Raw genomic sequence first — 24,836 nt, 5'->3', positions numbered from 1 at the left:
AACCATGGCCTTAGCCACCCAAGTCGCCGCAAAGGAGGGGGCCAGAGCCGACCCTGCTGCCTCATATACCGAGCGGGCAAGCCCGTCCATGAGGCGATCAGTTGGGTCCTTTATAGAGGAAACACTGGGTATCGACAATAGCGATCTTGATGCTAAACGTGATACCGGAGGGTCCACTACTGGCGACTCTACCCAAGCCTTATGGAGCTCAGGGGGAAACGGATACTTTGCCTGCAGCGCTTTTTGCATTGCAAAACGCTTATCCGGGTGATCTCTATGTTTCTGGACTAGCTCCTCAAACTCCGGATGCGTGGCAAATCTTCTATGTGGTCTCCTGGATTTCTTAAAAGAGACCTTGTGACCTGAGACTGTGGGCACATCGTCCTCGATCTCTAATGTCTGGTTGACTGCCTCAATGAGACTGTCCACCGAATCCTGGAACCCCAGACTTTCTAGATTCCAGGCCTCTTCCTCCTCTCCTTCATCCTGATCGCTTCCAGAGCTCAGAGACGGGGAACGGGATGGCCTAATACCCGCCGCCGAAGCCCCGGAGGGTCCGGCCGACGGGGAACGAACCCTCTTGATATGAGCTTGACTTGCTCCAGACATCTGCCTGGTACTGGAGCGACCTCTAATGGTTGGAGGGTCCTGAGACGAGGACGAGCTCTCTTCCGCTGGCAGACCCCCCTCTCTGTTCCTGCCCGGGCCCTGAAGGGATTCAATTGCCCTTGTAAGGGACAGCATAGATTGCGATAAGGACACTGCCCATTCCGGGGGGTCCTGACCCCTGGGTTCAGAAACAGTGGGGGGCTCCTGGGCGCGCTCCGACTCACAGGCTTCACAATATTTACCCGCCTGTGCCTTTGGCAGCCTGACCCCACAGGACATGCAAACCGCGTAAAAGAAAGAGTGAGCTTTCCCTTTGGCAGACATACTTGCACAGGCTGAAGGCAGAGTAGAAGGAGGAGGAGGGTAACCTCTTCCCTGACAGGCAGCGTGGTTCTCCAAAACGGAGTTACACTCACCCACCGGCTCCTGTCCGCAGTCCCCTGCGTGGATGCGAGGCGTTAGGGGGAAGTCTCTCCGGCGCCTATATCGCATGTCTCCGCATTTGCCGCCTGCCCCCGCCGCGTCAGCGGGCGGGACTTCCGGCTACCACCGGACGTCAGCGGGCGGGACTTCCGGCTACCACCGGAAGTCAGCCGGGCGGGACTTCCGGCAACCACCGGAAGTCGGCGCGCGGCCACGCGCGACTGCCGGCTGCGGCCGCCGGCAGGCCTCCGGCCGCGCTCCGTGCCTCTGCCGTCTGGATACACGCGGCGTGCGGAGCCCGGGTCACCAGCGCCAGCTTGCGGTGTGCTGCAGGGACGGATCGCCCCATATAAAAAAAGGTGAGCAGGACCGCCGAGGGGGGGGGGTGCTCTGTCGGTCTTACCTACGGCCTCTTCCCCCCTTCTATCGCCGCCCCCGCTCCCGCTCTCACCTGCGCCTCCGATTCAGCCCCCTGGACTCACATCAAGGGGTGGACGGGGCCTCCATACTGCTGTAGTAGGAGAGGAACAACGTGGAGGCTGACCACTGGTTCTGCTCACACGCGCCTGATGAAGATGTGGGGAAACCGAGTCCTCTAATCAGGACGCGTTGCCCCTCTTTCGATAAAAAAATAGATGTCTGGAAAAAAGTCCCAGATGTGTCCCTCGGTGCGGGAGAGGACACGTGGAGGGTTACTCACACGTGGTCGCCCGTTGGTGATTTGGGGAGATCGGATCCTCTCTATAGGATCCGTCGCCCCTATCTTATCTTCATAGAAAAAAGGGAGAAAAAAAAAAAAAAAAAAAATCTAGTCTGGAACTCCAGACTGCGTGTGCCTCCATCAGACACTAAGCAAAAAACTGAGTTACGCCCGGCCTAGGGGCGAGGGTGTATGCGGCGGAGGAGGAGCTAACTCTTTTTTTGTACACTTAGTGTCGGCCTCCAGACGGCAGAAGCACACACCCACAGTCTCTGTGTCCCCCAATGAGACGAAGGAGAAATGCGTGTGTTGTAAACATTAAGAACTTGCTGATTATGTCAATTTATGGTTCCATGTAAAAGCACCAATAATTTCCCAACGCTTGGTGCATATTCCCTTGTCCAAGAAGAATGTGTGGTCCTTATGTCTTACGCAATACCAGGATATGTTTTTGGGTCAGTGTGGAGGAGTCAATTATCTTGTTTGCTCAGAGCCGAACCAAACCCTACAAAGAAAAGAATGGGGCAAAGTCTGTTTTGTGAATGGAGAGGTAGTGAGCATGTGTGGAGGAGCGGTGATCACACATGCTCACTACTACGCCATGGACACAGTAGACTTTGGGATCCCAGGTGTTTTTGTAACCAGTAGGGGGCCCAGTTATCAGACCCCTAACAATCACACATTTATCACCTATACTGTGGCTAAGTGTTTTATGTTCTTTATGGGAAAACATAATTTGCTAAAAGCACCATAGCTTTTTATCCTGGAAGTTGAAGGATTATGTCACGGGTATGTCAGATGTTGCAGACCGTCACACTGTATCTGGCTGCAGAAGGTCTCAGCGGTTGGCCTTGCAGACTAGTGGCCACCTCCCCAGGCCTTATTGGTGTCACCTGGATCTGGGTGTTTATAACTCCCAATTTCGTGTTGGGAGTTGTGGGTGTTATTTTCTATTTGCACTTCTCTGTTGAGGCTTGGAGCTGTAACAGTGTGCTAGTGTCCTCTTTGGAGTTTGAAGGATGACGGTGTTTCTCTCTGAGTCTACTCAAGCTAAGTGTCTCCCTTGTTTCGTTTATCCTAGCTGTCTTTAGTGCTAGTGGGGTTCGACCAGTGTTTATCCCTTCCTTCCCTAAGCAGGGCATACCGCTAGGGTCTGACAGGGATTAGGTATCCGGCTTGGCGATAGGTGCGGAACCTATTTAGAGTCTCTTAGGGCAGACAGGGTGATGTTAGATCTGCCTAGGGGTCTCCACATTCCCGCTTCCCTAGTGTTGGGACCCCCTTCCCCTTATCCCTTTGTGTTGCACTTAGTGTGTCCTACACTGTGCGTGACAGATCAGCACTGAGGATAATTGGTTAACATTTCTCCCATGAGGAGATATTTAGCATACAGATGAAGAGAGGCACTGCGATAAAACAGAGCGACACACCTGTTTTGGGTCCTTTTATGTAGGATTCCCCATCTCTATCACCTTACAATTTAAAAAAGAAGCAACATAAAAACAACAACAACAAAAAAATAAATAAAAAGGTCACATTTCTTACCCCATATCCTGGGATCCCAGGCTCTCCTTCTGGTCCCATGGCTCCTAAATGCCCCTGTCCAAATTCAAGCAAATCACAATTACTTTACATATGGCACAAAGCTTCCTGCCTTGTTGCGTTGTTGATAATTGGGCATCTGATTATAGTCTTGCTTTATTTATTCCACTTGAAGTAAATACGAAATCTTCCTGCGTGACTATGCGGTGAGATAAGAACAATTCTCAGTTTTGCCTACTGGAATTATGAGGAGGAGGAATGTCTTCTTTGGTTCTCGTAATTACCGTCCTTTGATCTAAACACAGAGTTTATACAGTAGACACAAAGATAGGCGGTTTTATGTTGCTTTTTGTTCTCCGTTGTTCTGTTACATCTGATGACGCGAAGATGGTTCTTTGCTTTCCTCCACATTTGGGTATACCCACCAGCGGTCCTCTCGTGCCCCGTGATCCTTTCGGTCCTAATTCTCCGGACAGTCCTGTGTCACCGATACTTCCAATCTCTCCAACCGGCCCTGTCTGACCTTTGTCTGCCTTTAGGGAACATTACCAAAAATTAGTTTTTTTTTGTGAGGAAGGTTTTACAACATATTTAGATTTCTTAGACTTTGACATGTGGAAATCTAATAAGACCCCAAAAAATAATTTGACCATTCTGGACTCTCAAACCTAATATAAACCTGAAAGCGTTTCAGGACAGCACCTATGGAATAATTAATATATGGTTCTGGTCATAAGGTCATATGTCCAGTGTGTATGCTGGTCAATATCTAATATTCCCTGTGTGATGGACTCATTACTACACAATGAAGATATAAAAGTACTAAGGAGCCAGCTGAACCCTACAACCCATTCATAAGAGGACACATTATACCATCATAACCATGATAAATGTATGATCACTGGGGGCCCAACTGCTGGAACCCTCATTGATCACAAGAATGGTGGTCCAATGCCCCCCCCCATGTAGTGTGTCAATGGAAGCAGTAGTCACATATGTGCACTAACTGTTACACAGATCCAATTTTTAAAAAGAAGTGTTCTTCCTACTCCCGGAGTGATTTTACGTTTTTAAGTACACCTGAAAATGTTATGCATTTTTGATTTTGCGCAAAATTCATAAACCATGTGCGCCATATTTATGAATTTGGAGCAAAAAACGACAATTGACAAACAAAGAATAGTGATTTCAGGAAGGCAGCAAACAATGAATCAGGCTCTATGTCTTCAGTCACATGGGGGAAAAGGGACCCCCTTGCTCATAATCAGTGAGAGTGCCAGCAGTCAGGCTCCCTGCAATCATTTACCCTGTGAACAGGCAATAGATGTTGTTCTTGAATGAACCTGTTTAGGGCCATGTCCACACTGGCATCATGGGTTCTGTTTATAATAGAAGTCAGATCCATCAAACTGGTACAAACAACGACCAGCGGACTTCCTTCATTAGATATGGGATCCTTTGTGCTTTGCCTTTCTTGCTGTCAAATGTAATGAAACCCACAACAAAGTCTTACAATGGCAGTCCTAATAGAATCTTACTTAAAGGGAATCTGTTAGCAGGTTTTTGCTACCTCATCTGACAGCAGGGTAATCTAGGCAATCAGGAGCTGAATCCAACGATGTATCAATTAGATTACTGAGTGCAACCGTTATCACACAATCAGAGCTTTTAGATTTAGCATGAAGCAGAGCTGAGAAAGCTAACTCCGCCCACACCAGGCTCTGTATATACAAAGTCCATAGACAGTGCCTACCAAAAGTCAGCAATGATAAGCTACTGGTGCTAAAACGATCATTGTAAGCAAACAAAACCTGGAGCTTAATAAAAGAGGCATCGCTGAAATCTGTGTTTTAACCCCTAAAGCATACTGGCTTCAGATTACATGGCAAAAACCTGCTGACAGATTCCCTTTAAGGCACTTAAAGAGGTGGCATAAAAGCATTTGAAGGGGTGTCCCATAATCAGCATTAATCACCTCTGCATAATGGGTGATAAATATATGATATTGTATAATCAATTAAGAGAATGGAGGACCCATTTTTCCCTTTTATAATAGAGCAAAGATAATCTGTGCGCAGTACTGATCCATTCACTTTCTACGGGGACTGACAGAGCCAAGAAACCTCAGCATTCACTGTCAGTCCCACAGTTATTTGGTGGGGTTCCATCAGAGGGACCCCCAGCGTTCATACACCTATCATCTCTCCTGTGGATAGGTTATAGATGTTGTTTTTGGAACAGTCACTTTAAAATGCATGTGAGATACCTAAAGACTCTGTTTCAGATGTGTAGTATGAGGTGTTGCAGTTTTGCCTTGTTAACGGGGGTCTCACCTTCTTGCCAGGACGACCCCTGTGGCCTGGGTTTCCTTGTTTGCCCTCTGGTCCCTGTTAGGTAAAACAAACAGTAATGACTATTGTATTCAATATATTTAATAAAAATGGCTGCTCTTTAGTGTAAGTTGTGCACAGTAGAAAAAAAAATGGAGTCAAGGCCCAGGTTATTTAATATAAGTTCCAGCTCTGATTATGAAACAAAAGCTTACTTTACTGAAAATTAACCTATACAATAAAAGCACTTTCCCACCAGGTCCAAACAGTCAAAATATATCTTGATAATTGTCAGAGTTCTGTTTTTCTGCTACAAAGTTTCAAGCAGAGAAATAGAATTAATACTTTCTGCAGCAACCACTAGGGGGAGCTTACCACATACTGCTTTATTATTGAGCTCTTAGTATAACCAGTATGCAGTGAGCTCCTCCTAGTGGTGACTGTAGGTAGACAAAATTGTATCCTGTAAAGCTTATCCTATGCATCTAATGTGCAAATCTATATCAAGAGAAATGAAACTCTGAAGCCAAAAACAGACATAATATTAAAATTAATCAGCTCAAGAATATGACCAATTTAAAAAAAAACAAAAAAACATAATAATAAAATATTGTTCAGCGGCGGACATTCAGTTATGTCACAGAAAACACATTTCTGTGTATTGTATAGACATAGAAATAAAAATACCGGTAATCCCATTCTGCCTGGTTCTCCGCCAGATCCCTGGATGCCTGGTATTCCTCCATCCCCCTTTTCTCCATTCTCCCCTTGAAGACCAGGATCACCAGGTTCACCCTTCAAAAAACATTTTTATATTAAAATTAGGAACACTTTTTCCAAATTAAAGACATATATATAATAATGGTTACTGGTAGAGATGAGCAAATAAAATTGCAGGACCCTGGTCTAGCAGCCACTAAACGGAAGCCCTGTGAACCTCCGACGTGGCCAGTTGCCCTTTTGATTAGCCGGGGTGGTGGAACGTCATTGTTGCGGTGTGACACACACAAAATGTCACAGGCCAGCGAATAAAAAGAGGAGCCGGTGATGTCGGCATGAAGGGGAGGTTATTATTATTATTATTATTATTTATTGTTATAGCGCCATTTATTCCATGGCGCTTTACATGTGAGGGGGGTATACATAAAAACAAGTACAATAATCTTAAACAATACAAGTCATAACTGGTACAGGAGGAGAGAGGACCCTGCCCGCGAGGGCTCACAATCTTCAAGGGATGGGTGATAATACAGTAGGCGAGATTCACAGGGCTCCCGCTCAGCGGCTGCAGAACACTGATCTACCCTCTGAACCAGGTCCTGCTAATCGATTGACTCATCTTTAATTACTGAAAATTTACTTCAAAAGTTACTATGACATTGGTGTCATTGAGTGGTGGGGTCATTGGGGGGGTTCTACTAGAGTGAGCTCTGGCAATTAGGCCCAAGACCTCGGAAGTGGCTGTTACCTTTGGACCGTCTTTTCCTTGAACACCGTCTTCCCCAGCAGGACCTGGTCCTCCCTGTTTTATTGTCAAAAATAAAAAAAAAGTTTAAAATTGACATAGCGGCATCAATATATTAATTATGTGACAATCATCAACCCACTAATCAATGTGATGTAGAGAAAAAAAAAGTGAGCTGGCAGCTGACAGCAATGTCCCACTGAGCCACTTCTGCCTGTGATATGGTCGCTCTGGCTGTACTCTGAATGGCTGGAGATTGGACCAGTGGGCCTCCATTGGTAAATCTGTGCGCACCGATGTGAACATAGTAGCCTGAGACTGATTAGACCCGGAAAGCCAAGCATATATGGTAATTGTAGTCCGCTTTATGCTTACTAACAGCAATTCTGATGTGGTGCACTCAGGGAAAATGTTGGATTTCTGATTGCAGTTTATTGGGCAAATTTCATACCACAATGAACTTACCCGTACTCCTGGCTCTCCTGGTGCCCCTGTGTTACCGATACTTCCAATGTCTCCCTGCAGTTAATAAGGATGAACAGTCACATGTGAATTTAGTAGGATGTAAAACGTGATTAAGAGAGTGTGAGCACAAAATGACTGATTAAACCAAGCACCCTCGACGTGGCCGAGCGGTTCAGTGCACCTTCCAACGTACTTGTCTTCCACCTATCACACCCCTTCTGCAGTAAAGTAAGAGTTGTCAATCAAGGAATAGGGGGTGTAGATAGATGCAAAACAAGTAGGTGGGAAGGTAAACAGAGCCGCTGGGCCACGACAAGGGTGCATTGAGCGCTTGTGCTTGGTTTGAACAGTTACTTTGTGCTGACAGACTCCCTTTAAGGGTGTGTGCACACGGTGCGGATTCTGCTGCGGTTCCGCAGCATTTCTGCACCTGCGGGTCCGCAGCAGATTCTGTTGCGTTGTACAGTACCTTTATTTCCTATGGAAATATAAAAAAAGCTGTGCACATGCTGCGGTTTTGCTGCGGTTTACAATCCGCAGCATGTCAATTGTTTGGTGCAGAAACGCTGCAGTTTTACACCTCATCCATTATGAGGTGTAAAACCGCAGGTCAAAACCGCAGGCAAAACCGCAGATAAACCGCAGGACTTTTGTCCTGCGGATTTACCTGCGGTTTTCTCTCCAAAATCCGCACACCCAAAAAACTACGTGTGCACATAGCCGAATACTCTCTCATCATTATATAATTGTTCTCAGTATGCTAAATGTTACACGCTAGAGCTTTTTTGTTCTTATACTACCATCGATCTCCTGTAATTCGTGATTATTTTTTGAACAGTGATTCTTTGCATTACAGCAAATTTTCAATAAAAAACATAATAAATAGTAAAAATGATACAAACACTAAACAGAAAATGCACAAAGCAAAAAAAAAAAATAACCCAGCAGTTGTTACCTTAGGCCTGTCATTTCCTTTAGACTTGTTTTGTCTCATATTGCAATTAGAACTTGGAAATATATAAGGAAAGCCCTCTAATGTGTCCTAGGAGACAGAACTATGAGCCCCCCACTCCTTGCCCCTGTGTACAGAATTGTTAGAGGGAATGTGTCATCAGAAAATGACGTATAGTTTAAGGCTTTTCTGTTACATTTTTTTTTTTATTTTTAATTTTGATAATTATTTTTTCTTTTTCAGTTTTCCATATCACTAACTATATGCTGTGAGTATATTTATTTATGTATCTATACAAATCCGAAGTTTTGCAATTTTTTTCTCAATGGCCACTAGGCCCAGTGCTAGACTTGTACTTCCAGTTCTGTACAAATGACTTTAGAGTAGTTTCATCATTATCATCACAGACAGGGGTAGAAGGAAATGTAACACCGCTATACACAGTATTTCACATACCACCCACCATGCTCATTAGATGATGTCACAGCTCTCCTCCTCCCCTTCCCTTCTCAATGAACTTTGTATAGAAGTGTTATCTGTGCATGCCTTAATCTGGGCAAAATCTGAGTTTGTCTATTGCTACTAATATCAAGAATAGGAAGTAGCAGTCTTTTGTTAAGCTTGGTGGCCACTCTGAATGTTTCAATATTTCTGTGGTTTTTTTTATTCTTTTTGTAATATCAAACATTCAAATATCATAAAAACCTGATTTAAAACAATAGGTCATTTTCTGATGACACATTCCCTTTTATGTCATGCCCATTTAATGAACACTATTTCCACCATCAGTTATAATAGTTCCAAAATAAAAATAGATACGCCTTCACCAAACTGGCTAGAAACCATTTTTCTTAAATATTTTATGTTTTTGCATTGTAATTCCCCTTCATTGGGACCGAGGTCAAACAACTAAAACCCTGAACAGCAGCCCGGACCATTACGTATCCCCTTGTACAGCTTGCACTCCGTGTACAGACACAAATGTTACCGGGGACATTTGCTTTATCATTCCAGACGTGGAGCCTGGTTGTGGCTTTACATTACTCCGGCAGACACTTGGCATTGTGTATGGGTTCTTACCTTAAAAACACTGGTATACACTGAAACCTCTTTGAGACATCAACCCAAAATTTGTATTAACAGTTAGGTCTTCTAGATGGGTGGAATCCTCAAGCAACATGTCTAGTATTGTATGTGATTGAACTGAAAATCCGTCACAGTAAATCTACGCTAGGTAAATGGGTGGTCTTCTAAAGAGAGTGCATACTACAATATCATGTCTACATAAAATGTCCCACCTTCATGCCAGGATCTCCTTGAGGACCAACATCTCCTTCACTTCCAGGTGGCCCCTGTGTAACATTATATAAGGTCAACTCAGATTAATTCATCACTCATTTGTGAAGTCAGTAAACAAAATATTGAAAGGGATAACAAATCATCCATGTAGGGTCTGGGTAATGAGTGTTTCAATTTTTTGGTATGCTCGATGCCAAGAAAGGAGATTTTCTAACATATTGTGCACTGCTTAGCAAAAAAATCAGTAGCAAGGTATTAAACTATTCCCACCACTAGCTGGAGCGACATAGTGAACAATTTCATGTTGATCTCACAAAAATTTAGTTGATTTGTTAACTATTTTATGGAACGATGAATATAAAACATAGCCCCATATGACTGGCAACAGAGAAATGTAAGGTTGGCCCAAAGCCCCTTGGGTGGTGTAAAATTTCAAAAGGCTCCCTTTTTTCACAGCCACAGTAAAGATGGCAAAGAAGTAAAAACACCTGTATGTCTCACTATTATTAATGTCTGCAGTGTGTGGGAAAGTGTGTGCATGTGGGGGAACGTTGGGGCACTGGGGATTAGTTTCTTCAGTCCTCGGGAATTGGTATTGAGTTGTGAGCCATATGTGCCCCCTCTCATCTGTGCCCCACCCCTTAAATGGTCTGTGCACATTCAAGCAACTTGGTCAAATTTGATAGATAATGCGATAAACAGACAATCTGCAGATAACTAGATTTATAAATTATTTTATCTTACTCCTGAAAATCACCCCAAAGTACAGCCACAAGGGGTCTACTTTCTGTCTATCCTGCTTTGCACTGCCTGATGTCAAGTGTGGTCCATCTCTAGCAACAGAGAACGCTACACAAATTACAGTGCGTGGGGGAGGCTCATTGTCTCTACAGAAAGTGGGGGTGGGTCCTTGTCTCTACAGTAAGTGGGGGTGAGTCATTGTCTCTACAGAAAGTGGGGGTGAGTCATTGTCTCTACAATAAGTGGGGGGTCATTGTCTCTACAGAAAGTGGGGGCGGGTCATTGTCTCTACAGTAAGTGGGGTGGGTCATTGTCTCTGCAGTAAGTGGGGGTGAGTCATTGTCTCTACAGAAAGTGGGGGTGAGTCATTGTCTCTACAATAAGTGGGGGTCATTGTCTCTACAGAAAGTGGGGGCGGGTCATTGTCTCTACAGAAAGTGGGGGTGAGTCATTGTCTCTACAGAAAGTGGGGTGGGCCATTGTCTCTACAATAAGTGGGTGCGGGTCATTGTCTCTACAGAAAGTGGGGGCAAGTCATTGTCTCTACAGTAAGTGGGGGCAGGTCATTGTCTCTACAGTAAGTGGGGGTGGGTCATTGTCTCTACAGTAAGTGGGGGCGGGTGATTGTCTCTACAGTAAGTGGGGGTGGGTCATTGTCTCTACAGTAAGTGGGGGTGGGTCATTGTCTCTACAATAAGTGGGGGTGGGTCATTGTCTCTACAGTAAGTGGGGCAAGTCTTTGTCTTTATAGTAAGTGGGAGCGGGTCATTGTCTCTACAGTAAGTGGGAGCGGGTCATTGTCTCTACAGTAAGTGGGGGCGGGTCATTGTCTCTGCAGTAAGTGGGGGAGGTCATTATCTCTACAGAAAGTGAGGGTGTGTGTTTGTCTCTCTACTGTAAGTGTGGGGGGTCTTTGTCTCTTTACAGGAAGAGGGTGTGGGTCTTTGTCTCTGCTTTTGCATTCCTGCCATTGGACATTGGCCGATGCAAAAAAATGCTGAAAAACAAGGGAAAGTAGGTCCCAGTTCCTATTGTGCTGGCAAAATACTGATCAAAAGGAACCACCCACTGAAAAAAGTGGATGGTAAGTTATAAAGTATGAGAATCGGGAGACTTTCTGGACTAATTAGACGGATATGTGACTTAAAAGCAGTATTACCTTGATGCAGGGAATTTCAAGACTGTGCTTTACTATGGGTTTTAGGTGAATGGATAGATGATATGCTTTTTAAAAAGACAGTGATTTACCAAGATGTATATAGTAATGACTAATATTCTGATTTCTTACAAACGATAAGTAGACATATAGACTGAGCTTACCTCTGGGCCTGTTTCTCCAGGTGGACCTGCATCTCCTTGTGGTCCCTTTGGCCCCTAACATTTAGGACAAATCATATATTAATTTTGTGTCACCCAGAAAAGTAGAGAATTTTACGATCACAGTATAATGGGAAATCTGTTCGTTCTATAGCTTAGGCAATGTTCCTTTAATACTCGGAGGCTAGAAGAGGCACGGCCATTGGCTGGAGCTCACAAGCACTGCAGTATTTACAGACGGGCCTGTGGGGTCTAATGGGTTGGACCCGAGGACATTTAGTTTATAATTGAACAAATTATAAACATCTGGTAAAATTCTGGCAAAATGATCTTCAATGGGATTTGTCAATCTGGTCTGAATTACTCCGTACACTTTGTGAATTCCTCATAAAAGGGATATTGTTCTATCAAGAAGCAAATAAACTCTATTACAAATGGCAAACTAATCAATCTGCTTTTCTGGGTCATAGAGCAGTACAAATATGTAACGCAAAGTCATTGAGATTTGATAGCAAAACATTGCAGCGTGGCTTGTTTCCTTCCTTTATACCAGAGCAACCTCTTGCCGGCAGGCGCTGGTCAACAGTCATCGATCAAAGAGACAGCGTTTTGCAGATGTGCTGCAGCACAGTAAAGGGACATGATTGCAGTACCAGTTATGAACACCAAGTGGCGAGATGGAAATTCTTAATGTGTGTAAGGCAGGATGTGCATTATAGTGGGTAGGAAACACGCTGAAAACTTGTTCTATATTGGATGTATTTTATGAGTATGAGTATTGGAAAGTCTAAAAAAAGAATACCTGTGAAGGCAATAATGAACCCATATATAGTCAAATAAATGTAAAAGTATCATTATGAGCTCCCTCTAGTGGAGACTTTAAATAGCCAGAATTTCACAAAGGGAATCTGTCACCAGGTTGTGCTATGTATTCTAAGAGCAGTATGGTTTAGGGGCAGAGACTCTGATTCCAGCAGTGTGTCACTTATTGGGAAGTATAGAATTCACCTTATGCCTCTGTGTCTGCTCCTCTAAAGTACTCTGCCTGGCCATTTTTTTATTCTGCAGTCTACATTAGTATCGCTGCTTTTGTGGTTTTACATAATTGTTAGCTGTTTTCAGCAGAGCTCAATTGCCCTGCAAATCTCCACAATAGAAGTTGTAATGACTAGAGAGTACAGTACTGAGCTGTGTTTGTTGCCTGCTGCTGACAGACCAATGATGTTGAATTGCAAATGCTGTTGTGTTGATTCATATGGCAGATATTTTTCTTCTGTCATATGTGTAAACAGAGAGGCATACCCAGTTTCACATCACTAATCTCTCAGCAGCAGGCAACAAATAGCTCAACACCTTTCATACACTGCCACATCCTGTAGTATATCACTCCTCTCAGCCTCTCTCTATATAGCTCCATCCTGCAGTACATAACTCCCCTCTGGACATCTATATACTTCACCATCAAGCAGTGTTTCACTATCAGCCTCTCTATGTAAAGCCCCATCCTGAAGTATATCACTCCTCTCAGCCCCTCTACAGACTTCACCATCATGCAGGATGTCACTCCTATTAGTCCATCTTTATGCAGCTCCATCTTGCAGTATATCACTCCTCTCAGCCTCTCTATATACACCCCCATTCTGCAGTACATAACTGTCTTCAGCCCCTCTATATACTTCACCATCATGCAATATTTCACTCCTATCAGCCCCTCTATATAAAGCCCGATCCTGTAGTATATCACTCTTCCCAGTCTCTCTACATACTTCACCATCATGGAGGATATCACTCATATCAGCCCCTCTATATGCGGCTCTAGCTTGTAGTATATCACTCCTCTCAGCTTTTCTATAAACATCCCCATCTTGTAGTACATAACTGCCCTCAGCCTTCTATATATTTCAATATCATGCAGTATTTAACTCCTATCAGCCCCTCTATATAAAACCTCATCCTGCAGTATATCACTCCTCCCAGCCCCTCTACATACTTCACCATCATGGAGGATATCACTCGTATCAGCCCCTCTATATGCAGATATACCTTGCAGTATATCACTCCTCTCAGGATCTCTATATACAGCCCCATCCTGCAGTACATAACTCCCCTGAGTCCCTCTATATACTGTACTTCACCATCATACAGTATTTCACTCCTATCATCCCCTCTATATAAAGCCCCATCCTAGAGTATATCACCCCTCTCAGTCACTCTACATATTTCACCATCATGCAGGATATCACTCCTCTCAGCCCCTCTATATACAGCCCCATCCTGCAGTACATCACTCCTCACAGCCGCTCTACATACTTCCCCATCACACAGGATATCATTCCTATCAGCCCCTCTATGTGTAGCCCCATCTTGCAGTATATCACTCCTCTCAGTCCCTCTATATACAGCCCTATCCTGCAGTATATCAGTCCTTTTAGTTACCAGCACACAGGCACAATGTTGCTTCCTGGTATAAGTTCTGCACTGTAATGAAGGAAACTCCTCGCCTTTGCATATTATCAACCCTCACAGGAGCAACTCTGTTCTAGAAATGTCCCACAGCAGCGCTATGCTGGCAGGAAGCGGGCTGAGAGACACTTCACTTTGCATGATCGTACATGAGCTGGAACTACAGTAGGACTTTTCCAATGGCCACTGGAGGGTAGATATAAGAGTCAGGAGGGGCATCCTTAGGGGTGATACATGCAAAATGGCGCAGGTTTCAAAGTATGGATTATAATGGCACAAATTAATAAATATATATGTATATTATTATAAAACCACATTGTGATTTTGGGAATAACAATTTAAGGTGTGACCCGGCATAGTCATCACTGATTGGACAGTGTCACTATAAGCCTGGCTGCACACCTTCCTAGTACGTTCTAGTATGTTTTGGAAAGCATGGTGCAAAACTCACTTTTTGCAAGTTTTTTGCGCAAATTGCAAACTTTTTGGGATTAGTTTACACCCAAACTGGCCTAAAGTGCTTGATAAATGTCATATGTAGAACTTATGTCATAGGTGCAGTGGATTGTTACATCTGCTTGCAGCTTGTACGTTGCTTGATTGGAAATGCAATGTGCGTATATGTTGCATATATTGGGGCTATTCACATAACGAGAAACTAAAAATCAATAAAAGGAAGAATAAACATACTGCTTCTCCCGGCGGACCCACGTCTCCTGTGCTTCCTGATGGACCAAGTGTTCCCTTGAAGGAAAAAGAAAACCAGTCAGCGTAATGTAGTAGAGCAGTAGTCTCCAACCTGTTTCTGTCAGGGCATGCTGGGGGTTATAGTTCCAGTTGTCGAGCGTGTGGCATCCGTAACGCTATGTTTATGGTGGTGATCAGTGACTGTTTTAGTTGTTCCGCAGGTTAAAATCTATTCCATGGCTTATGGACCAGGTGAATTCACCACAGTTCTCACCTCTTTCTGCCATAAGATCTTATTTCACTGACAAGCTTTCATCTGATTATTAGTCAAAAAGACCTGAGGGTCTGTCAGAAAATTTAGCTTCCCTGAAGGATAATGGTCTGCTCTACTGTGCGTTTTTTTTAGTGCCAAGAAGAATGACAAGCGTCAACAATATAGAAATGGAAATGCGGCACTGAAATGATGAGATAAAGGTTGTTTGTGCAACATAATGCTATTATTTCTTCCCCCGATCCGGGTATACAGATAATATCCTATCCGACGTTTCGGCCTTGTTGGCCTTTGTCAAGGTTATCTGGTTTCAAAGGGGGATAATTAGACAGACTCTAATGATGCTGCTAAGAGGGATGACACCCCTTTGGACATCAGTGGTGCTCAGCGTGTCTGCTGCAGAGCAGGACTCACCGTGTAATGACGGTAACAAAATATCACGTTATTTACTGTATCTCACACAGTGAATGCAATAAAGGGAATCTGTCAGCAGGTTTTTGCTACCTCATCTGACAGCAGCGTAATATAGGCAAACAGGAGCTGAATCCAACGATGTATCACTTAGTTTACTGGGCGCAGCCGTTCTGACACAAGCAGAGCTATTAGATTTTGCAATGAAGCAGAGCTGAGGAAGCTATCCCCGCCCACATCGGGTTCTGCATGTACAAAGTCCATAGACAGTGAGGTGCTTATCACAGAAGGGGGTGGAGTCGGAGCAGGAGGCACACACTGCTGTGTCCAGGCAAAGATAAGCTCCTGGGGCTAAAGCAATCATTGCAGAAAAACAAAATCACAAAGCTTGATAAGAGAAACATCTCTGAAATCTGTGTTTTAACCCCTACCGTATGCTGTCTTCACATTACATAGCAAAAACCTGCTGGCAGATTCGCTCTAAAAGAAACTAAAGTGTAACTGTCAAAATCGCTATTTCTTTTAGTCACCTCACCCCCCCTCCAAATAAATAAAAACAAATACGTAAAATATGACCACTCAAGATGTTCTATGTAGTCCTAAAAACACAGCCCAAATTACAAGTGGAATTGCTGGGGGGTTTTCAATTGCACAGCAGACAGATGTTTTTTCCAGTTTCAAATATATGGGAAATTAAATTGTGCCGTTAAAAATACTATTAGTCTGTAAAAAAAAAAAATCAGGCTCTCATATGGTTCTTGGAAGCTGGTAGTGGGGGAGGGCGATAAAAGACTGAAAAGCAGAAAAATTTGCTTGGTCCTCAAGGGGTTAACTTTTTTTTTTTTAAAAGAGTAAACCATAAAGCCACATTTCCCCTATTGAGTGAATGGCTATGGGGCCCACATTAATGCCCTTTATTGAACTAATTCTCCATAACAGAAGCTGCCACTGCGGGAGGTCAGATCCATAGGCTATCGGCTCCACCTAGTGGTAGAGGCATGCAGGCATAATGATAATGTTCAGGGTGATATTAATGATCAAGCCTAAGGTAGGCAATCACAATGACATCTGTTTTAGTCTGACAACCAGCACCTCCCACGAAGCAGGTCCCACAGCTGCCAGAAGTACACATTGCATAGAGCCACTGTGTAGTGGCCATTATTGGTACTGCAGCTCAGCTCCAATTGAAGTGAAAAGGAGCTGAGCTATATAGTATCTAGGAATGTTCAGTACAGTGTGCGGAGCTGTGGTGTCCCGGATTCATACATCGTTTACTTCCAGCTGCTAAAAGACTTGCTAGCAGTGTGGGGGTGCTGGGTGACGAACCCCCCAGACCTGTCCTGTTATCAATATCAAAGTCGTGTGTACCCCTTTAATTGCATGGCACCATCTTTACATCATTTGTCACATTTTGCACAATTTGATGTGATACTTACAGATTTTCCTTGTTCTCCTCGTTCTCCATGACTTCCCACCTTTCCCTATATAATTAAAAGACAAGTTATATAGGTATATCAGGACAGAAACAGTAATGATACAACGTAATAATACAGTGGCCGAAAGTGTTGGCGCCCTTGATATTGTTCCAGACAATGAAATGTTTTTCCCAGAAAATTATTGCAATCACACGTTTTGTTATTCACGCGTTTATATCCTTTGTGTGTAATGGAGAGGAAGTCAGAGATCAGCCGCAGCCCGGACCCCCTCTTCATGTTCAAAATGTCCGATGACATTGATGCCAGCGCTGATTGGACGCCAGGCATCACATGACATACAACCGCACGAGAGCTGCGAGAACACGAGTGCAGACGCAGCTGGAACGGCGCGGGAATGGAGTATAAACTTTTTTATTTTATTTTAGCAATGGAAAACCCCTTTAAAATTGCTTGTTGGAGAAAGCACCCTTTACATATGAGAGACCTGGAGCAGTTTTTAAAAGAAGAGTCGTCCAAAACTCCAGTAGAGAGGTGTAAGAAGCTTGGGGTGCCAACAATTTTGTCCGGCCCATTTTTGGAGTTTTATGTGAAACTATATACAATTTGCCTTTTTAGGCTGGTTTCACACTAGCGTTTTTAAGAGCAGCGCATCGTGCGCGTCCATGCGCATGCGCCATGCGCCCCTATGTTTAACATGGGGGCGCATGGTCTAGCGTTTGCACGCATTTGTATGCGTTTTAGTGCGCATGTGGTTTTTTGTAGTGTGCGCCTTAGCGCGCCGGACGCACCCTGTTGCATTTTTTGTGCGTCCAACCTGTGTAAAAAAAACGCATGTGCGCACGGAATGCGCAAAAAAAAAAATCACATTACAGTCTATGGGAACAAACGTTTATTACCGTAGCTTAAAAAAAGTATGGAAGACTTGTTTTTTTTTTCTCCATTATTCTTAATGGTAGATGTATTGAACCATGCAGCAGTAGGTTTTAATTAATCTAAACCGTCTACAATTTCTAACCTATACCATTAAAAGCAACATGAGAAATGAATTTACAAAAGATACTTAAAAAAACCAAAGTATATAGACATGGGTGGAAATAAACATTGAAACTCAGACCAACGGTAGACTAATATATGAAACATGCTTGCATACATTTTTCATGTACGGTATGTCTTACACATACAGTACAGACCAAAAGTTTGGACACACCTTCTCATTCAAAGAGTTTTCTTTATTTTCATGACCATGAAAATTGTAGATTCACTCTGAAGGCATCAAAACTATGAATTAACACATGTGGAATTATATAATTAACAAAAAAGTGTGAAACAACTGAAAATATGTCTTATATTCTAGGTTCTTCAACTTAGCCACCTTTTGCTTTGATTACTGCTTTGCACACTCTTGGCATTCTCTTGATGAGCTTCAAGAGGTAGTCACCAGAAATGGTCTTCCAACAGTCTTGAAGGAGTTCCCAGAGATGCTTAGCACTTGTTGGCCCTTTTGCCTTCACTCTGCTACAAACTGGTTAAAACGCATGCGCAAAAAAGCAAAACGCATGATGCGTTCTTTGCATGCGATTCTACTGCGCATGAAGCGCAGCACTAAAAAACGCTGATGTGAAAGTAGCCTAAGGCAAGATAATGGAAATTAGGGGTTTGGGTTAGAGTTAGGGTTAGTTAAGGGGGTTTAGGGTTAGGGTTTGGGTTAGTATGGTTTAGGGTTAGTTAGGGTTTAGGGTTAGGGTTTGGGTTAGTAGGGTTTGGTTAAGGGTTAGGGTCAGGGTTAGGGTATGGTTTGGTTAAGGGTTAGGGTATGGTTTGGTTAAGGGTTAGGGTTAGTAAAGTCATGGTTTGGGTTAGTGTGAGGGGCCAACTAATGTTGCTTTGTTTTGCAGCGCGTTTTTCCCGCAAAAAAACGCATGGAAAAAATGCATACAAATGCTGCGTTTTTTTCAAGCATTTTTATGAGCATGCATGAAAAAAACGCAGCGTTTTTATGCGTTTGTATGCGTTTTTACCGCGTTTGTGTTTTTTTCCAACATTAGTTGGCCCCTCACACTAACCCAAACCATGACTTTACTAACCCTAGCCCTAACTCTGAACCAAACCATACCCTAACCCTTAACCAAACCATACCCTAACCCTTAACCAAACCATACTAACCCTAACCCTTAACCAAACCCTACTAACCCTAACCCTAACTAACCCTAAACCCTAACCCTTAAACAAACCATACTAACCCAAACCCTAACCCTAAACCCCCTTAACTAACCCTAACTCTAACCCAAACCCCTAATTTCCATTGTCTAACCAATGGTCAACAAAAAAACGCATGCGCAAAAAACGCATACATGAGCATGCCAATGCGCACATATGCGCACCCATAGACTTATAATGGGTGTCTTGCTGTAAAAAAACGCATTGCGCATGCGTTTTTTTGAGGCAAGTTGGACGCCCAAAAAATGCAACAGGATGCATTTTGTGCGCCCGAGCGCACACCACAAAAAAACCCATGCGCGTAAAAACGCATACAAACGCATGTGTATGCGCACATAAGCGCATCCCATGCAAAATATAGGGAGAAAAAGCATGCGTTTTTTAGCGCTAAAATACAGCGCAAAAAAACGCAAGTGTGAAACCAGCCTAACTCTGTTTTTTTGTGTAGTTCCAATACACACAAGAGAAATAAAGATGATCTATTCTTTAACAGATTTAATCACACACTGGCTGCTCCTGCCCCTGCATACCATTCACACCTCTCTGCTACAATAACCTCACCCCCTGCTGCAACTTGTCAACTGAGCCAGGGTCTGTTCTTCACAAGTACCCAGGTTGCAAAAGAACTGAATAAGATCAAAGTTTTGAAGGCTGCAGGTCCTGACGGCATCAGTGCAAGGCTAATCAAAACTTGCAGGCACCAGCTGAGTGAGATCATTACATATCTGTTCAATACGAGCCTGAGAATGGGTATAGTACCACAACTGTGGAAATTATCGTGTGTGGTACCAGTTCCGAAGAAACCTTATCCGAAAGACCTTAATGACTATAGACCTGTAGCATTGACATCACACCTGATGAAGGTACTAGAGAGATTGGTTCTCACACGTCTCCGTCCTCTAGTGAGCTCAGATATGGACCCTCTCCAGTTTGCCTACAGGCCGGGCATTGGTGTGGATGATGCCATTATCCACCTTCTAGATAGGACTCTCTCTCACCTGGAGAAACCTGGGAACACTGTGAGAATAATGTTCTTCGATTTCTCTAGTGCTTTTAACACCATACAGCCAGGTCTACTGAGAGACAAGCTGGGCCTTGTTGGTGTGGACCTCCAACTCTCCACCTGGATCCTTAACTACCTCATGAACCGACCTCAGTTTGTAAAGGTTCGGGACAGTGTGTCAGACACAGTGATCTGCAATACAGGGGCACCTCAAGGTACAGTTCTTGCCCCTTTTCTCTTCACACTGTACACTGCGGATTTTAGGTGCAAATCATCTAGCTGCTACTTGCAGAAGTATTCTGATGACTCTGCAATAGTAGGCCTCATCACAGGAGGAGATGAAAGAGAGTACAGAGATACTAACCAAGCTTTTGTGGAGTGGTGTCAGAGGAACCACCTTAGGATTAATTCTGGGAAGACCAAGGAATTGGTGGTGGACTTTCGCAAGGGCAAAAATCCACCAGTAGTGGTGAACATTCAGGGAAATGACATTGAGATAGTCGACACCTATAAGTACCTTGGTGTGATCCTCAATAATAAGCTTGACTGGGCCCATCACTTGGATGCAGTGTACAGGAAGGGCCAAAGCAGGCTTTATCTGCTCAGAAGGCTGAGAGCCTTCGGAGTTAGAGGGTCACTCCTTGCATCCTTCTTCAACTCTGTTGTGGCATCAGTCATCTTCTTTGGCGTGGCGTGCTGGGGTAGTGGCATATCAACCAGGGTCAGGAATAGGCTGGACAAACTGATTAGAAGGGCCAGCTCTGTCCTGGGATGCCCCCTTGACCCAGTTCAGGAAGTAGGCGACAGGAGGATACTGGCCAAGGTGAGCTACATGGTGCAGAATGATTCCCATCCCATGGATGAGACCGTGACAAAGAAGTGCAGTACTGTCAGTGACCGGCTACTTCATCCTAAATGTGAGAGGGAGCGCTATCGAAAGTCCTTCCTTCCTGCTGCAGTTAGGCTGTATAACCAGCACTGTCCAAAACGGAGAAGGACCCAAACAGAGAACTGATAGATCCAAAGTTGTGACAGTCCGGTTACATTTTTTATTTTTTTTTCCATATATGTACCTACCTACTGTCAATGTAATGCCTCTGTATCTGTACTTGTTCCTGCCTTGCTGCTGTAATGCTCTGAATTTCCCCATGGTGGGACGATTAAAGGATTATCTTATCTTATCTTATCTTATAACAAAACGTGTAATTTTCAATAATTTTCTGGGACAAATACTTCATTTTATGGAAAAATATTCAGAATTGAGAGTCCTCAGTGGTTGATGTGAAGCGGAATAGTCATTGTGGGAGAGAGATAAGCATAAATATTGGAGCAGTTCATAGATAAGGAGGCTGGATGTTTTATTGTCCTCTGATTGGGGTCTCCTAATGTGTTGTGATGCCCCCACAAGGTCTTAGGAGCAAATTCCTTAATTGATGTAAAAAGACATAAATCCATGCAACACATTCATTCCAGCATTGAAAGTGTCAAAGGTCATTATGAGCTTGAACTCCTAGACTCTTCTCTCTCTCTGGGATGTGAAGTTACTTTTCAATACCAGTAACTTCATATCCATGGTGTTATGATCAGGCATACAACAATGTTTTGCCACAGGTAGATCCATTCTTTTTTCATTTATTGTGTGACGATGAGAATTCATCCTTGTTCTCAGTTTTTGCCCTGTCTCCCCCACATACAGACCCCCAGTTGGACATTTAGTACAAATAATTAAGTACACCACGTTAGATGTGATGCAGCTGAAAGTACCTGGGTTCTTGTAATCCTGATGTGAATTGGGGATCTTTATCTTGTCTGTGGTCATTATAAATGGACAGGTTTTACATTTTTTTCTGGTTGCAAGGAAAGGTTCCTGCAGCTGTTGGAGAGGACAGGGAGCTTCTGACAATGCTGCTTCTTAGATTTGGGGGCTGCCTAAAGCACAGTAGTGGGGGGTCTGGAAAAATGGATTGTAATTTTCTGGAACAGTTTCAAGGGTGCCAACACTTTTGGCCATGACTGTATATGTACTGTGGCATATACAGTAGATGCACTCATTGAGCATAGGCACACCTCCAATGCACTCCCAGGCTAATTTGCACTGGCACATTTTGTCACATTGACCAGATATGATTTTTATAGCTGTGTGAAGACCTACCATTGAATTCTTTAGTAAAAATCATTGTGACAGGTTCCTATTAATGTTCTTGCATGGAAAATTACACCTTGTCTATTGGTCTAACGGGTAACGTTTCTCCTTGTGGAGAGTGACATACCAGCTCTGGCATGCCAATGTACGGAGGCTTGCAATGCTCCTCTGGACACACCCCTACAAGAGAGCAGAAGCTGTCTATGTGTGGACACCTGTGAAAACATTTGTTGTCCTCTGCTGGAGGTTGAGCAATAGTATCGTGATTCGTAACCCAAGAGCTTCAAGCAACACCTGGGAATCTTATAGTCAATGTATGTAAAAGCGCTATCCTATAGAGTGAACGAAACTGTCCCCAGTGGCACCTATAGGTAACTACCCTGTAATTCAGTGTTCATCTCATTAACGAAGCTTAAAGGGGTTGTCTACTACACAGACAACCCCTTTTTAAAATATTTCATTCCCCCTTGTAAAATAAAAACACTATATACTTACCTCCAATACCAAAGTCATTCCAGCAATGTCAGCACTGAGTCTCTCATGGCTGTGACATTATGTCATGTGAACCCTGCAGCCAATCAACAGCCACTAATGAGCTGCAGCGCTGACACCTCCCCCAGAAGTCCAAGGTTCATCCGAAGGAAGTGAGAGCGAAGCAGCTCAATAGCGGTCGTTGATTGTTATGTCATGTGAGCCCTGCAGCCAATGTCACACGAGCCTCGGGAAACCTGGTGCCAACACTGCTGGAAGGAAGGTGAGAATAAGGTGTTTTTATTTTACAACGGGGAATTTAATATTTAAGAAGGCGTTGGCCTAATAGTGGACAAACCCTTTAAGGTATTTTTCTGGTTTAGAAAGACACGTGTGGATGTATCATCATTGAAGCATACAGTAATATAATTGTTTGGGTGTAGAATTTACTTACGATACGTCCAGGAGGTCCCTTTTTCCCAGATTCACCCCTTTCACCCTAAAGAATGAAATATTAAAATATTTTTTAATCACGTTCGGACTAAGAACATTATACATTTGATCGTATCGTATCGTTTACCTTCAACCCTGGGCTTCCCTGATCTCCTAGCGGACCGTCAGGACCTCGTGGACCCTGAGCAAAAAGATTGAATAGTTATAGATCAGTGATGACAAATAAACAGATGAGGCACCGGGGACATAAACGATCATTTCATGTAAAAAAAATAAAACAAACAAATTAATAGATCCCTGCAAAAATTATAATTCTGGCAAAAATCGTTCTGTTCTCCTGCAGCGCCACCACAGGGGAGATGAAATATTACCTGACATCGTGTAATCTAATTGTGGACTGTATGAGTAACGTTTGGATGTGCCGGGTCGCCAGTAACAGACACCTTCTAGCTGTTTTGTAACCCACAATTACATTTGTACAATCTATTTTCTATCAATAATCAATATATCTATCGATCACAATTTCTTATTATCATTTTGATGCATTTTGCTCCACTTTAGAACCTTCTCAGTCCACAAATCATTACAGTACGTAAAGCCAATTAGCAATATAATCGTTAAAATGCCAATGGATGATGAAGGTGATGCTGAAGTGAAGACAAATTCCATGGGGAGACATGTAATTAGTAGTTAGCAGGTTCAAACAAGCTCTCCAGGTATGCAACTTTCCATTTGTTTGTAGACTGCAGATGGAAGAAAGTGCACGGTAGGCTGTATATCAGGCATGAAGAACTGGGCACCATTAGATCATCACCAGTCAAGAACAAGCCGTACACATCATAAATCTCCTATCTGCTTTTATCCAGAAGGTACAGAAGTTTGTTTTCTTTTGAGAATTTTACATTTCCATGGTAGCGATGATGAATTTATGGCTGCACTCAATAAGGCACATCTATCACGACTGTCTAATTCTTACACGGTGCAAACGTATGGTCTCCATACACATTACACTAATGTCACCCGAACTTGCCGATATCGGTGGCCTTGGCCAACAATCTAATGGGTATCGGGGCCTCCTGAGATAAGGAACCACCATGTACGATTTCAGATCATTGATCCTTTTATTCTTGGCAAGTTACAAGTCTTGCAGAGACTCCCGTAGAAAACACAGAAGTGCTTGAAGAGTCGGGAGAGAAAGCTGCCGGCCAATCGTACAGCTGAATTAACAGCCATCTGAGGCCAGGGACGCTATATATTTTTTAAAAACGTTTGATAAATTTGTCATATTCTAGAACTCTTTATTCTAAATTTTCGCCACCTATTAGTTGGCTTACTTTCTGCAATAAATGTCACAACTACTTTGGCACATTTTTTGTTTTTTGGTGCACATTAGGCCATGCCCCTTTCCCAGTAAGCCACACTCTCACACCCTTCCAGT

General features: G+C 43.5%; 1 protein-coding gene across 2 annotated transcripts in view; it reads right to left on the bottom strand.

Annotated features, from left to right (window-relative positions):
- The window catches only part of COL24A1 (collagen type XXIV alpha 1 chain), a 310,883-nt gene that overhangs the window by 73,575 nt on the left and 212,472 nt on the right, over positions 1–24,836 (bottom strand). For both annotated transcript variants that reach the window (XR_012220101.1, XM_073544400.1), the window contains exons 29-40: positions 23,526–23,579; positions 23,400–23,444; positions 17,112–17,156; positions 14,997–15,050; positions 11,847–11,900; positions 9,785–9,838; positions 7,535–7,588; positions 7,073–7,126; positions 6,292–6,399; positions 5,608–5,661; positions 3,700–3,807; positions 3,278–3,331 (exon numbers count right to left, since the gene is read on the bottom strand). Coding sequence is in view for 1 of the 2 variants with exons in the window: in XM_073544400.1 (XP_073400501.1) it covers positions 3,278–3,331; positions 3,700–3,807; positions 5,608–5,661; positions 6,292–6,399; positions 7,073–7,126; positions 7,535–7,588; positions 9,785–9,838; positions 11,847–11,900; positions 14,997–15,050; positions 17,112–17,156; positions 23,400–23,444; positions 23,526–23,579 (738 nt within the window). In the remaining variant the exon portion in view is untranslated. The remainder of the gene's footprint in view (positions 1–3,277; positions 3,332–3,699; positions 3,808–5,607; positions 5,662–6,291; positions 6,400–7,072; positions 7,127–7,534; positions 7,589–9,784; positions 9,839–11,846; positions 11,901–14,996; positions 15,051–17,111; positions 17,157–23,399; positions 23,445–23,525; positions 23,580–24,836) is intronic.

Source organism: Dendrobates tinctorius, unplaced genomic scaffold, assembly GCF_039654945.1.
Source record: "Dendrobates tinctorius isolate UK_male_01 unplaced genomic scaffold, ASM3965494v1 ptg000138l, whole genome shotgun sequence".
In the NCBI taxonomy this organism is placed as follows: domain Eukaryota; kingdom Metazoa; phylum Chordata; class Amphibia; order Anura; family Dendrobatidae; genus Dendrobates; species Dendrobates tinctorius.
The sequence above is the reverse complement of the archived record's forward strand: the minus strand, read 5'-3'. Positions and strand labels throughout refer to the sequence as shown.